This window comes from Carassius auratus, chromosome 32, assembly GCF_003368295.1.
Source record: "Carassius auratus strain Wakin chromosome 32, ASM336829v1, whole genome shotgun sequence".
NCBI lineage: Eukaryota > Metazoa > Chordata > Actinopteri > Cypriniformes > Cyprinidae > Carassius > Carassius auratus.
In genome coordinates this window covers 31,842,643-31,859,330 of record NC_039274.1, presented here as the reverse complement: position 1 = coordinate 31,859,330, position 16,688 = coordinate 31,842,643, and the positions used below count along the sequence as shown (strand labels likewise).

Sequence of the window (16,688 nt, the reverse complement as noted above, 5' to 3'; positions counted from 1 at the left end):
CTAAACAGATGCCTCATAATGTCTTTTTAATATGGGAACATCATAAACAAAATAAAACACAAATCCCACAAGGTTTTTCCTCTTTTTACTGCAGATGTCTTGAAATATTTCCAGAGGCTAAACATTTATGTCAGTTGAGGAAAGGGTTTTTGTAAGTGTTTCTATCCATAAATCTTGCATAACAGTGATTTAATGGTGGCTTTTCAGCTGATTCAGTGCAGGTGAGGTGTGTGTCCACTGTAGTACTTTAGGATTGACAGCGGGGAACTATCTGGGAACAGCTGTGTGGTTTGTGTTGGAGACAGTGTAAAAGTTAAATAACTTTTTTGTAGAGCTAATTAAAAGGTGAAAGAAAAAGAAAGCAAGCAGCCGAGCTGTATGATTGCTGTCTAGACTTTATGGTTATTATATACGGATTGTGCACTGAGGTGAGAGAAAGGTGAAATTGCGGTGTTAACTGATGTATAGCTTGCTTTGCTTCCTGAAATTAGGCTTGAACCCGTCCTGGAGAAAGGCTGTGTTTGGGTCAGGATTGGCCAGATGTTAGAGGTGTACCATCCCATTAGCAGTGAGGGGGTCTCGGTGAAGCTGCTCTTTATGCACCACACTGCAGAGTATGCTAATCAGTCCCAAAAACTGCCAAATCAGCACAGAGAGACAATAAATAATTAACATGCTCTGATTCATATGAGGAACTCCTCTGTTATAATGGTTTACCATTCCGTCATTAAACAGACAAACAACTTTCATGCTCTGTTCCATCCTGATAAATTACATTCAGAGACTTTGGAAACTTTCATGGTCGGTTAGCATGTAATGCAACAGTTTACTAAGTGATGAGGCAGTCCAGCTCAGTGGAGAAACTACAGTTTGCGACTAAGAACTTTGTTAACACAAACTATGGCTTCCGTTGTGAAAAATCCTAGATGCTGAATTGACTTGCTTTTTATAGGATACATCACAAAAAGTAGACACTGTAGTTGGTGGTTGGCTATGCTGATGGATTTCAATTCAAACTGAAATACAAGCAAACTTTGTAGTTCTACACAGATTAGCACCAGAACCCCAGATGGCACAGTGCTTGTCCCTGCAGTTCCCAGTGAAGCCAAAAGAACAGCTGGTATTGCAGTGATAGGTGTTCCATCACAGAGCGTGTGCCCCGTTGGAGGGAAGGGTATGGACTGATGGACTGGCACTCCTCCTTTCATTTTCATCTTCACTTGAACCACAGGTTGATTATGTAATGTCTTAATGAGTAAGTGGGGGAGGATTGATAAGATGTCTGCTGTGTGTGTGTGTGTGTGTGTGTGTGTGTGTGTGTGTGTGTGTGTGTGTGTGTGTGTGTGTGTGTGTGTGTGTGTGTGTGTGTGTGTGTGCTCTCCTCACCTTCGGACAGTGAACATCTTGAGCTGATCATGCATTTCACCCTTGCTCAAGTACTTACACATGAAAAAAATGAGAGAGAGAGAGTCAGGTGGAGTTTGGTTTCTTTGCAATTAAACTTGATTCCTTATTACAGCATTGTTGTACCTTTTTGCCTCACCTTTTCCTGGTCTCAGAGGCCACATAGACAATGGCAAATTATGGGCGGAATAACACAATTTTAAGATTAGATTAGATTAAACTTTATTGCCATTGCACATGTAAGGTACAAGGTAACGGAATGCAGTTAGCATCTAACCAGAAGTGCAATAAGCAGTAAGATTCAGTTTTCTGTATGGCTGATCAAACAGTAGTGCAAGTAATAACAGGTGTAACTGTTTTTTTTTTTTTGTTGTTGTTGTTGTTGTTGTTGTTGTTGTAAACCAGATGTAGTGATGAGGAGGGGTAAGGAGTGTGTGTGTGTGAGTGTAGGGGGGTGGTGGAAGTGGGCAGAATTCAGTAAAGAGGCAACTGTAGGGAAAAAGTTGTTCCTGAGTCTGCTGGTCCTTGTCCGGGGGTGACGTGTTACACCCAACACTGGTGAAGACCCGTGCAAACTGCTCTGCACATGCCCTGAGCACACGTCCAGCAATGCTGTTGGGGCCAGCAGTCTTGCGTGCGTTGATCCGGCTCAATGCAGTGTAGACATCTGTGGAGGTGAGTTTGAGGGTTGGATGGTCTGCTGAGGTGTGATCTTGGTGGCTGTCTCCTTGCTGTCACTGTTGAAGCGAGCATAAAAGTCGTTAAGCTCATTAAGGAAGGAGACGTCTGTGGCTGTTGTAGTGGAGTTGTAAATTCTGGGTCTTTTTTGTTTTGTTTTAAATGTAGGAATGATAACTCTACATTGTTGTTCTTTGTTTGGGTGGATTACTATGATAATATGTTTCCATTTCAAAGTGACTAAAATAAATATCTCACAGTACATATGCAACTGTATTACTTGCAATCTCAGCTTTTCAAGTGCATCTTTTATCTCAGAAAGTTTCTTTATGGCTTGCAATGTGAATTTTTATCTTCTAGTTTCAACTTGACCTATCATAATTGCAACTTTATTTCTAGTAATTGTGACTTTATATCCCAGCACTCTGACATTTATTTCTAATTTCCATCATCTAACAATTATTTGTCTTTCTGAGCCAGTGATGGCAATAGTCATGTTTGGTAACAAGAAATCTGGATGGCAACTAAATGTATAAATATTTTATCTGTGAATGGTGCTATTTATATACACAATTGTGGGCCTTTTTTTGTTGTTTGTTTGTTTGTTTGTTTGAAATAACTTTATTCAGCAAGGATGCGTTATTTTGATTAGTATACTATAGCAATAATAAAGGGACTTACAAAAAATATATATTTCAAATAAATGCTGTTCTTTTGAACTTTTTATTAATCAAGTAATTGAAAAAAAAATGGATCACATTTTCCACAAAAAATATTAAATATTTATATTATATATATACTAGCCTATAGTGCACAGAAGAGAAGTGACAATTGTATTTATCTGCAGTGTGTATATGGCCAGAGGGAGACCGAGAGAATGATTCTAAAAGAGCAAGAATCTGGCATTGTTTTTTGGCACACAGAAAAGGTTAACCAAAGAGGACAAGACAGCAGTGAGAAAGAAAAGATGGTGTGAGGCCAGTGTCTAGACAGACTTTCATAACTGAAAGAAAGTTTAAACAAAGGCAAAATACAAAAATGTTAGTGAAGTAATGCAACTCTGTTTTATCCTGTAAGTGCCCATCTGGTGATAGACATTTTTTAGAAGCATCTGGCAGATATGGTCAACTAGAGATGAAACATACAGCAGATATCATTTCCTCAACACTGCCCCCTTAAGAACACTTAAATGTACAAAAAGTTTTACTAATGTCATACCAACATTTAATGACTTCCCTCCAACCCACCGAGGAGGAAGGGAGGAGAATGGAGTTTGAGAAAGAAAAACTCTTTAACAGACAGCGAGGTGTCAGAGCTTTTGATGCTGATCTAACACGATGTGCTGAATATCCCTATATTGAAAGAAAGAAAGGATTCTCCAATAGAGAGAGGGGATGAACGACAGGCGAGTTTTGTGCCCTGACCCTTATCCCATCATGCCTAGCACAGATAGACTTTGACAGAGGCATTGATTTCGTTGTGTCTCCAAAAGTCACCAAGGCAATAAATAAAGCTTGACAGTCAGTCTTCGCAGTGATGATTCAGGGTGACAAGACACAACATGTAAACGCAGAGACACTCATACACACTGAGGCCAGTGCATACCTTCAAATGTTGTTTAAAGTGTTTTCCAGGTGTTTAATTGTCTTTGGATGGACATGCATTGATACTGAACCACAATTAAAAGCTTGGTAAAGCTAGTGCTGCTAGCATTAGTAGATGTGATGCTAATTTTTAAAGGGGAACCATTATGCCCCTTTTTACATGATGTAATATAAGTCTAAGGTGTCCCTGGAATGTGTCTGTGAAGATTCAGCTCAAAATATCCCACAGATTATTAACTATATCATTTTGAAAATACCCATTTTGAGTTGAAGCAAAAACATGCTGTTTTCATGCGTGTATATTTAAATGCAAATGAGCTGCTGCTCCCCGCCCCTTTTTCAGAATAGGGCTGTGCCTTCACAGTTTGTGCCTCGGATACTCTGCCAAAACAAAACATCTGTTTGGTTTTGATTATCATGTCTATTGCACTGAAAACTTATCTGCATATTTTTAAAAACCATATCAGTTTAAACGTCTTATATGCAGTTTTCTGAGTGCGCACATCTGAAGCACGTTATCAGAAAGCGGCTGTCTTTCTGCATGTGAGTACTCTTTTGTGTCTTTGTGTGCTTACAGAAATTAAATTTTTATATTTGATCTGTGTATTAAGTGACCTACTGCTGTCTGTTCTGTTGATATGACCGATTTTTTATATATATTTTTTATTTTATTATGATATAATGTGAGTTTTTTTTTATTTTATTTGTTTTTCATTTTGATTTATTTATTTAGCCACTGCCTGTAATTGCATTAAAACATCTTACCTCATTTTATCTTGACATCTTAGTGTGAAAGAATATTTCTTTTCAAAGAACTCATTACTGTGTTCCCAAGTTTTCGCTGTTTGTCACATCAGCTATGCTATACTTCATCTTTTACTACTGATGCAGTCATAAATCTCCTCTCCAGTGATTTTTATTTCCAGGTTGTGAGGTTTTGGGTTCAGATGAAGTCTGCATTGTCATGCCTGTGGTTGTCACAGCACTAGGAGGGTGCTACTCAAATCTGCATCGCTCCTGTGGAGACACATTGCCACAGGCCATTTGTCAATACTGCTAAAGTCAACATGTCGCTCAAGACGTTTTCCACCAATGGTCCCGTCGGTCAACACTCCACACCAAAATAGACACACTCTCATCTGCAGTGCAAAAGGCTTATGGATGAGCATGCACAACCGCCCCGGTGTCACACAGAATGCACACGCCTCAAGCTAACATCCCAGTTTTGGAAACACTGGAAATCCTGTTGGCTATGGCTGGCAGAGTGATGGCAGAGCAAAGAGTGAGGTGGAAGGAGATTTCTCTGTTTCTCTTTAATGTGCCTCACCGAATCTGAAAGCACATTTTACTATAGGGTCTGTAATTTCAGGAGGTTTCTGCTGAAACTGTCACCTTGGGTGCACTGGAGAGAAATTCTCATCCTTCATAACACGCTGAAAAAAAAAAAGAAAGATTGAGAATCGTTCATCATTTATTTCATATAGAGCAAAATTTCAGACTGTCCATGCTGATGTTAAAAATTTCTCTCTCTCTCTCTCTCTCTCTCTCTCATTGCAGTGCTGTTCAACTTGATTCCTGTGGGTCTGAGGATAGTCGCCATCCAAAGCACCAAGACAAGACTCTACATAGGCATGAATAGCGAGGGCTACCTCTACACATCAGTAAGTCATACTCAGGCACGTGCACAGGTAGGGCTCAACCTGTGCAGAGCACATGCCCTTTTTGCCCTTACACTCCGAAGTGCCCTTTATTTTAATTTTATTTTTTTTAATTATTTATTTATTTTTTTAAATCAATGCTATTGGTAACCTTTTACGTCTGTCTTTCTGTTTTACAAATATTTCGCAAATGAAAGTTCTTAAAACGAGCTTGTGTAAATCTTTTTCGATCCTCAAACTGTCAGTAAGCTGATAACTCCGCCCCCTCTATATTCATTGAATCAACTGAGGTTCCACAGCAGCCGCACAGTAGACAACAGCTGAGCTAAACAAAGTTTTGCGAAGGGTAAATAAATATCTTCTTGTTTGAATAAGTACTACTAAACACTTGTCTATAAAGGCTCATATTTTATTTATTGGATGTCTGTCTGACTGACTGAGACATGTGGGACATCGCCTGAGAGAGAGGGCTAACATTTGCATAGACAGTAAAAGAAATGGACACAGCGACCCCATTGGAACTCAATTGAGACAAATGAAGCCCAGTTTTAGCGTTTTTTAGCACTTCCGTTTCTGACGCGCAGACTCAAACGAAGCTTGACGACGTCAGCAACCTGTCTGCAAGATGTAAATCTTCTAAGTGGCTGTGCGTGAAAACTGCCATCGTTAATCTTGCAGAGACGGCGAGCTTGAGCGGGGAGTTCTTTGTCGTGAGTGAGCAGGAGTAAGTATTTTGATTAATTATTTTGTATAGTATTTTAAAATGTAACGCCAGTACGCCATATTAAGTTAATTCCCTGCGAGCTTCTCCTCCTGTCTGTACGGTAATGTGACAGAGAGCCGAGTGGTTATGACGCAATCGTTAGCCTATTTTTTACAAAAACTGTTTATACGGGGCCATAATGTAACATAGAAGGTAATGGAGCCCTTTATACATTGTCGTGTATCTTTAGAAATAAATAATGGACAAACAGAGTCTTTAAATGCCTCAGATGTAAAGTTATTCGCTGTCAAAGTGACGCCAAAATGAATGGGAGTCAATGGGAATGCTAACGCAAGTGAAGTTCTGCTAAAAGATGGCAGCCCCCACCCGACTTCAACTTCCGGTCGAGTTCCTTGCCCCTTGAACATTTGCCATCTAGTCATAGCCAATACATAGCCAACACTTAAATAGACTGTGCATACAGTAGCATTTCATCTTTTATAAAATGCGATTTTGGCCAAATGCATTTTACCACAGGAAAAACCGAGCGCTCCGTCTATATAGCTACAAAAACTAGTTTGTAACATGTAGATGAAAATGTGATGTGACAAAGGACGCGATATTGATGTGCGCGTGCGCAGTAAACCAGGGTAGGAAAATCTGACAGGGTAGGATAAAATGTCAGGACACCAGCAGCGGCAGGTGCCATCGCCGTTTTAATGACGAAAAAAAAAAAATTCACATTTGCACACATTTGCTGGTCAAAAACTAAATATATTGGTAAGTGATACAACAACATATAATTTGTTTTTACCATCGGAAAATCATAACAGGTGCGCCCCTGCGCTGTTTCGAACTGGAACTTACACAAAGCGATGAGTGATCCTCGTCACCTAGATAACATATTTCTAAGAAATTTCTTCTTTGATTTATGATTGCTGATACACTTAATTTATTAACATTTAGGCTAATCATGTTATGGTATACTCTCCGCTCGTCCTCACATGTATAAAATGTAGTAAAACATGTTTTTACTACAGTAATGTAGTAGTAACAAAAAAAAAAAAAAAGACAGATCACTGTGAAATCTTTATAGTTTATCATGCAGAATGTAATTCATGATTCATTCCAAGGCTTCATTTATTTGATCCAAAATACAGCAAAAACACTTATATTGTTTAATATTTTTAAAATTTTAAATAACTATTTTCTATTTGAATATATTTTAAAATGTAATTTATTTTTGTGATCAAAGCTGAATTTTCAGCAATATTACATCAGTACTCTTCAGTGTCACGTGATCCTTCAGAAATGCTTTTCACTGCAACTGTACTTTTCACACTGTTTTTATTTATTTTTTCATTGCTGGCTTATTTTAGTGAAAGTGTAGTGGATAAGAGACCTTCAAGAGACCAACATCCCTGGTCCACCACAGTATAAAATTTTTGCCAGTTAGGCGGATACATATTGGATATGTTATAGTAACGATATGGCTATAGACTCTTGTAATCTGGAATTGAGTTGGACATAATTACTTAAATTATATTTCAAAAAAGTTTGTCAAAAATACTTAATTCATTGCTCACCTTCCCCTCTTCTCAATGTCATTCATAATCATGTTAACCAAATAATACAAATTAGCTTATAAAACCAAACAGAATAGCTAAAAAAGAGAATATATTTTTTTTTTCTTTGCAAAGTTCATAAAAAAAGTGGATAAAGTTCAATAAAAAAAGATTTTGGTTTCTGTTTGGTTTTATAAGCTAATTTGTATTATTTGGTTAACATGTTTATGTATGAGTCAAGTATTTTTTTTCTATATAAATGCAATTAAAAAAAAGAGGGAGTCTATATTATCTATAGATAATATATATTATCTAATTATCTTATATTATTATTATGGTTGTTATTATCTTGAATAAATCTAAAGCTTTTGAGACTATTATTTTGTGTTATTGAATTTGTCATGAAGATGTGACCATTTCTTCCTTTTATGCTGGCTTACTAAATAATCTTGATATAATAAAAAGGGAGGGGGGTGCCCTTTTTTGGTTTCAGCACATGCCCCTCAAAAGGTCTGTGCACGGCCCTGCTGAAGACTATGCAGTGCTATTTTACATTTTATTACTCATTTTCTGTACTTGGACACCTACAAACTTTAACAAGCTTAAACATTGTGTACAAATAAAGAAAATAAAAAAAATTATACAGGACCCCACTGGTACAACCTGAACCGGGCCCTGCAAACCCCAGCTACAGCCCTGCCTTTTACATAAAAGTTTTCACAATCCTAAAACTTCAGAAGATTTTAAATTGATTTTAATGAGATCTCAGATTGTGACTCAACTGTATTATATACTCATAGAAACTATACACATTATTTCATGTTCTTTAATTATGTGTCAGGTGCTGATAATGAAGTTAACTCTTGTGTGTTTGTGAGTGTGAGTACTGGTGGCCTCAGCTCTCTGTGACACACTCCATTAGTCTGCCCTATATTTCTCTCTGCTAAACTTTTGTAAGACATGCTTCTACTAAGAGATGCATTGCTTTGCAGTGCAGAGGCACCTTTATTCTCTCTTCTTTCTCTATCCATTCCTCTGATCCATTCTCTCTTATTTGTAGTAGAAAAGAGTATTTCTTTCATCTTTAAAGTAGATCATAACACCATGAACTGTGCCCCCATAACATGCTCTTAAAATGTATGAATTATATCATTGCATGGACAGCAGAATATCATACCAAATGCTATCTGCACACAAATACAGTAGCGTTAGATTTCAAAAAGATCTTCACTTTTCTTAGCCATTACTTCTGAAATATTGGACTCAAAGTTTTTTTCTTGATCTACTAAGTCTGGCAACCAGAACATGTTGAAATATTTTTCTCGTTTAAATTATTAACTGTGTATCTATTTTGTACTTTAAATCCAACATTCTTTTTTGTCAAATATTTTAAATTAAAAGTATGCATGTTCTTTCAACACCACTTCATTTGATACTATTTTGTTTTGTGTAATGCAGTTTCTTTTTTTACTCATGAATTTTTAAGTGCACCACAAGTGTTCAGATAGTGTTTCTGTACTAGTATCTGCAAAACCCATTGTAAATTTGAGTTTATATGTATAGTTAACAGATTTTTTTCTAGGTCCAGATGCATAATTTTAATTTGAAATAATTAATAAAATATGAAATAATAAAATAATAACATAAAATGATAAAATCTATGGTAACCTAAACAATTAGTGAGATAAACCACACACACACAAAAAAAGTATTTATATCAGTTATTACACAAATTACAACTGTTACTTAGTTGTGAGCTCAATAAGTGACTCATTTCTAATCTTTCCCTATCATGTATCCTTCTCTCACACAAAAGAGCACAAATACATTTTCTATCTCTCTTTTTCTCTACTCTTGCAAAGAGAGCATCTGTAGAGAATGTGTTCCCCTCATGAGAAGAAAGTCGACCCATTTTCCACTGAGGGAAATGACCATACCTGAAAAAAAAGAGAAAATCCCTATCCTAGAAAACCTCATGCAGAGCGACCTCTTTTTCTTTTCTCTTTTCTGTGCCTTAGTCTAAAGAGCTGAAATTGCTCTACCTGTGTTCTAACTATCATCTTCTTTTAGCATGATATTTTAAACCAGAGACTAGTGTGAAGCCAGTGAAGCATGCCACAAAAAGCAATGCAAACAGGAGACAGCTTGCTCCTGAGCTTTAAAATATTCTGAAACAACAGAGCCAAAACACATATTGTTGACTTTTGAAACATTATGTGAGGAAAGACTCGTTTACTACTGTATACTGTGCTGTGAGAAGAATACACAAAGCTAAAATAAGTTATTTTCTCTGGATTGAATCAAGGTGCATCTGAAATTGCATGCTATCGGAGTGGGTGCTTCATTTGATGTGGAACAAATTACCTGAAAGTTAAAAAAGTATGTTCTATATAAAAAGAATGTGTGCAGTATGAATGAAATCAATACTACATCCACCATGTTGGCTTTGTCATGTGACCTTTCACAACTCCTCTCCTGTGGACTTCAGAATCTCAATGGAAGTAGATGGTAGTTTATGTATGTACTTTTTGTCTATTGTTTTACGGAAACTTCAGATTCTACTTATTTCATGTATTTTTTTTTACCTAGTAGTAAGTAAACATATTTGGAGACATGGTTAATCTACAAAATCACTTCAAGGATTCAGATTTGGTTGCAAATCTCCAACATTTTAACTGTGTGTGTGTGTGTGTGTGTGTGTGTGTGTGTGTGTGTGTGTGTGCGCGCGTGTATGCATGTGTGTCTATTTTTTTGAGAATGTAAAAAAGCAAAAAGTTTTCTGTTGGTGTAGAGTAATAGAATATATGGTTTGTACAATATAAAAATCCTTATAAGACGTGTGTGTGTGTGTGTGTTGCATAACAGGATTTGTTCACACTCCTTCACAAAGGCACCTCTGTGTGTGTGTTGTAGGATCAGATGACCCTGAACACATGACCTCTCCCTGTCACACATACTTGCCCTAAACTCGGAGCTTATCAATAATTTATGTTTTCTAGTGGCTGACACACTTGGACAGAGCCCTACACAGGGACTAAATCACTCACACACACACACACACACCTACAGCCTCTTCTCTCTCTTCTTCATGCTCGTACAACTTGTACTACAACAACTACTGAGTGATGGAGCCTAGAAAATGTCCCTAAAATTCAAGATATGGGGCAAAACGTGTTGAGATTGTGTCTCATTTACATCACATACAGTAGTTAAGAAATATCACACAAGAAGTAGGCTAAGTGCAATATCACACGAGTGCAAATATGTGATACACATCTTATACAAAAGTTCATTTAGAAGTTAATATTGTGTTATTTTAGATACAATGTTGTCTGTTTTGCTCAGTTTTGCAAACCAGAAGAAGATAAAGACAAAGCAGAACTGACAAGAGAAGGCATGCAAAGCACAGCCCATCATTCACTTTCCTAATTGTTTTTTTTTAGCATTTATCTCGATCATTCATTCTCTCCTTTTCTGCCCTTCTCTCATATCTGTTCGGTCATTGTCCAGTGATGCCCTGTTTACCTTTCATGCACTCACCGTTCATTCCTGTCTGAGGTTAGATCTGCTGAGAGCTGTATGTAAAGGTTATGGTGTTTGAAAAACTCTGTGTCATTGCTTTGTTTTGTGTTGCCTGAAGGGGACCACTAGAAATTGATTTCTAATAAAAAATAGTGCTTTGTCTCTATAACTTGACCCATTTTTTAAACTCAACACTCAGTGGAAGCCCTCACAGGCCAGGAACACAAAAAGAGACGAAGAGAAGGTGGGAATAAAACAGCACACACAGAGAGATGCATATTTGCTCTGATAGAGGTGACCTGACAGAATTGGGCAGATGTTGTTAAACTCACCAGCTTTTTCATGACAAAGTTTTAAAAGATACTTGGAATGAAGGTTTAATATGGTGGCCATGACATTTAACATATTTAAGCCATACATTCCTTTCAGTTTTCCTCACCCTTTGTTTCCTTCCTCATTATTTTCATCTTCCCCTTCTTCTTCCCCTTTACAATCATTTTCTGTTTTCCCTTTGCAAATCAAGATAAGTTCAGTAGTTTTTTGGTATTGTTAGTATTGCTGTTCTTTAAATACCCATAAAAGTGTGAGACACTGCACTTTAAAATAATCACATTATGCTGCTTTGCAGCCTGAAATGAAGATGGACACAGTTTTTGTTTTATCCAACTTTATTGCAACTTACAACATCCAAGTGAGCGATACAACTCCAACATATCAGAAAGAAAGAAATAAAGTTGGAAATGGAATTAAAAAATGACTTGTAAACTCAATAGGGTGTAGCTAATCACCTTCTCAATAGCACACAAAGCTATTTGTCTTTCAACTGTGATCAGATGTGGTCATTTTGATTGGCTCAGCAAGAAAAGAGCTTTCTTGGAGCATTTCAGTCCTTGGTAGTGCAACTAAAGCAAACAATCAACTATGGGTAACAAGACACTGTCAAAAGATCTCTGGGATAAAGTTGTGGATAGAGTGAAGTCAGTAGAGTGATATAAAAATATTCTGGGCCCTATCTTGCACCCAGCGCAATTGACTTTGTACACCGATGCATGTGTCATTCCTATTTTGCACCCGCGCAAAGCACGCTTTTCCCTCCACAGAAGCACGTCGCTAAACTAGTGAATGAACTTGCGCTCCCTGGGCGGTTCAGCACAAAAAAGGAGGCGTGTTCCGGCGCAAACAATCCCTGGTGCTATTTTGCTGTTCCATTAAACAATTGCGCCACTGACCAGAAAAAACCTAGTCTAAAGTCAGTGGCGCGTTGCGCGTTGTCCATTCTGCTATTTTAAGGGCGCATTCTTTACCATAATGTATAACGTGCACAACGCGCATACACTTTGCTCATGTAATCTACACAGATGCAACAGTTATTTTTGCAAAACAGAAATTGTTACACTAAAAAAAAATTAACACATGAAATGACGGAAATCATTGTGGTGTGCCACGAAGATGTGAACGAAATAGGCATAAATCTAGCTTACAAATTATTCAGGCTAATTGTAGTAATTAAGGATCAGACCTGTTTGAGGTCATATATTATAAGGACATCTGACAAATTGATTTGTCAGTCAAGAACCAGGAAAAAAAATCGATGAAACAATTGTGGATATTTCCTCCCACGCCTGTTTAACCGACGCTATTTTGGGTGGGTTTCTCCCATCCCCATACAACACAACTTCTCTGTCTTTCACTGCTCTTACAAGAACACCAGTCTCCTCGGCTGTGAACCGCTCCTGGCGTGCGCCTGGTAAATACGCCATAATAATAGCAATCCATAATGGAACTTGCGCACCTGCTTTTAAAGGGAATGTTGGATGAAGTTCTGATTGGTTTATTTCACGTTACGCCCAAACCACACCTATGAATAATGAAGCCACTTCAGACCAACCCATTTTAGATTTGCGCCGGGCGCAAGAGCCATTTATCCTGCCGGGAAAATAGCAACAGCGCCGAGACACGCCCACAAAGTTACTTGCGCTTCGCGCTTTGACACTTGCGTTTCAGATCGTTAAAATAGGGCCCTCTAAGTCTTTGTCAATGCCTAGAAGCACGGTAAAGTCTGTTATTAAGTGGAAGGTATTCGGTACAACACAAACCCTCCCTGTATCAGGACGTCACTCTAAACTGGATGAAAGAGCCAGGAGGAAACCAAGAGGCCTACAGCAACTCTGAAGCAGCTGATTCTCCACAAATTTGACTTGTATGAGAGGGTTGCAAGAAAAGAGTCAATCCTCAAGAAAAGTCACATGCAGTCATGACTGAGCCAAAACACATCTTGAAGATTCTGAGACAGATGAGAGCAAAATGGAATTATTATGCCTCAACACCAAATTATATGTCTGGCAGAAATCCAATACAGTTCCTCGTCCAAATAGCAGCATTCCTACAGAATTCATGTTGGTATTTTTAAATGCACACTGTTCTGACAAGCTTTGTATAATGATAATAATATTGTCTACTGTATAATTGTGTGGATCTTTGATGCATTGACTCTGCATCACATGCACACAGTTGGAAATTGTTTCAGTAAGCATGACTGGACACCAATAATAAGCCAAAGACTTATAGGAGTGGATGAGCTGCAGACTTGAGAGAGCACATGTCAGGAAATGTGTGTGTGTGAAGTGTGTTTTGCTGTGTCCTGTAGTTCTGGCAGGATTATTACTCATTTCATGTATAGAGTGTTTCTGTTCCTGGTCCTCAGCACCCTGGCATTGACACTCACACACCTTTATCTGCGCCCCAGGTCCCCACACACCCACAATGATGAAATAATTAGTCTAACTGCTGATCCCGAATGATTCTAGCTGACCTTAGAACACCTCCTGCACACACACACTTCCTTTTCTTATTCTTTTCCTTTTTGTACACACCTGCACTCTCTGTCAGCCCCTAAAACACACACACACACAGACACACTCACTTGTGACCTTGTCCTCCCTGTTTAAAATGGACTTGATTGGTCCTTAATGAGTCAGCAGTCTTTTCATTTTCTTAAAGTCAAAGAACTTAAAGGAATAGTTCACCAAAACATTTGCTGAAAATGTACTCTCAGGCCATTCTAGATGTAGATTAGTTTGTCTTTTCATCAGAACAGATCTGGAGGAATTTAGCATCACATCAATTGCTCTCCAGATGGCTGCCATCAGAAACGAGAGTCCAAACAGCTGATAAAAGCATCACAATAATCTACAAGTAATCTACAACCTAATCAGTGTAGATGTAATGCTAAATTTCTCCAATGAAGAAACAAAGTCCTCTAAATCTTTGATGGTTGGAGGGTGAGTCACTTGTCAGCAAATTGTCATTATTGGGTGAACTGTCCCTTTAATGCCTGTGTGTAAGCGACCGCCAATAATGTGCTGAAGGAGAAAAGAGCAAAGGAGTCTGTCTTGAAGGGGCTCGTTGTGTTATTTTGTCTTGGAAATTCCCCAATCACTCAGCTGGCTCTAGCCAAGGAGAGAGGCAGAGGACGAGCGCGCCACTACAGCTGTTATGGGGTCAGCAGTGCAGGGACGAGCAGGTGTTCTGTCAAGGAAACCCACCTCCCATGCTGACCTGGGGTCAGTCTGTTGTCAGTCCTGTAATGGCCTCTGTGAGAACAGCAGTGTGCAGGGCTGTTCTCAGACCTGTGCTTGGGGAAGTTTCGTAAAGTGTCTCAAGTCTGGCTAAAGGAAGAAAACACGGCTGCTTGCTTTTATTTTTAGTGCTGTCAAATAAAAGGTGTTACTGCTGGTATCTGCAATTACAATCTCATTAGATCTCATTACAACCCAACAGCATGTTTTTAATCTTTGAAATGAGCTGCAATTAATTTGACTTATTATTATGCAGTGAAATACTGCAAGAAAACCTTCTGTTTATTTATCCCCTATTTATTGGTCACCGAATCATTTGTTAAATTTTCTCCCACCTTTAAGTTCATGTGATGTCTAATGTCTAATGTCGCTGTCATTCTGCAAACTTGTCAATGCTCAGTGTTGTTTTAAACTGGTTCTTAGTAAGAGGTTTTCAATCGCCTCATACCTGTGCATACATCTATCCAGCTACTTCAATATCTTATACCAGCTTTTTTAGAGGAAATTCTCATTGACGTTTTGCTGTGGTCATACATTAAATCAATTTACCCTTACTAGTTAAAGATTTTATAGCCACAGCAGTGAAAAGTTAATGTTAAACTTCTTACCCCTCTATTGGTTCCTTTCTCATCCATTTCTTATCTTTCTTCTTTTCCATCTCTTTTCACACTCAGGTTTCAAAATGAACACTCAATAAATGCCAAATTAGTGAATAAAAATTTACTGTGATGAATAAATGAATCCGCACTCACAACTTACGATCTGCAATATATACATGGTTCAACATTTTTTCATTTGAATCGTGAATAATAGTTTGGCCCTTAATGATGTCATCTAAATAATAGGAGGAAAATACAGTAAGGCTAGATAGATAGATAGATAGATAGATAGATAGATAGATAGATAGATAGATAGATAGATAGATAGATAGATAGATAGATAGATAGATAGATAGATAGATAGATAGATAGATAGATAGATAGATAGATAGATAGATAGATAGATATTAGATATTAGATATTAGATAGATCTATAGATGGATAGATTAAAAGTAAGAATAATTGTCTGTCTACAGATTAAAGTAAAAAAAATTGAATAAAATAGTATGCAAAATATAGTGAGAGCAAAATTAGTATATTACATTTATTTATTTTTTGTTTGTTTGTTCACTCATTTTCATTCATTTTTTATTATTTATTTTAAATCAACCATTCTCTTTCAGTATCTTATAATATTACTGAATTTTCTGATGTCTTCAGTATTGTCAATATTTTCTCACCCATTTGTTGGTTTAAACCCATATGCTGTTAAAAACACAAAATCTGGAATATTTTTTTTTCTTCTTTTTGTTTTTTACCTATATTTATGTTTATTGTTTCTGTTCAACTACAGTTCATCTGTTACGCTCCATAAGGGACCACAAAAAGAGCAGTCCATACAGTATGTCACTATTTTCAATGTCTGAAAAAGCATATTTGTGTTCCACGAAAAAGCAAACGTGTGCAGATTTAAAATAATATGACTAAGCAAACAATGACGAGATTTGTGTTTGTGAGTGAACTATCTCTTTAAATGTTAGTGGGAGTGTTGTGTTTGTCTAAGAGGCTGATGAGGCAGCTCTCCTGTCAAAATGCCAGTCCTCCCTCTTGACTGCTAAGGGATTCAGAGGATTCAAGCATCCAGCCTCTTCACTAACTTCATGCAACACAACATATCAAAAACCCTTCTGTAATAATCAGATTTCCCTAAATCACACAATCCTAGATTAAAAGTGCAGTGGAGAGAGGGAAAAGGAAAGTGAGAGAGGCTGTGCTATGATGTGTAAAACTTTTATTTTTTAAGCTAGTGAAAGTGGATGAGCAGTGAAGCAATGAGGAATGAAGACACTAAGTTGCCAGGACACTCACTGAGCCTTGTGTGCTGGTCTGTCACCTGCTGGAGGTTCAGAGCACTGCAGGATGGGAACCAAAATACAG

The 16,688-nt window shown here is 37.6% G+C and overlaps 1 protein-coding gene across 3 annotated transcripts in view; it reads left to right on the top strand.

The window, feature by feature from the left end:
- fgf11a (fibroblast growth factor 11a) overlaps positions 1 to 16,688 on the top strand; it is a 59,401-nt gene that overhangs the window by 36,117 nt on the left and 6,596 nt on the right. For all 3 annotated transcript variants that reach the window (XM_026216536.1, XM_026216539.1, XM_026216538.1), the window contains one exon: positions 5,244 to 5,347. In XM_026216536.1, the coding sequence (XP_026072321.1) occupies positions 5,244 to 5,347 (104 nt within the window). The remainder of the gene's footprint in view (positions 1 to 5,243; positions 5,348 to 16,688) is intronic.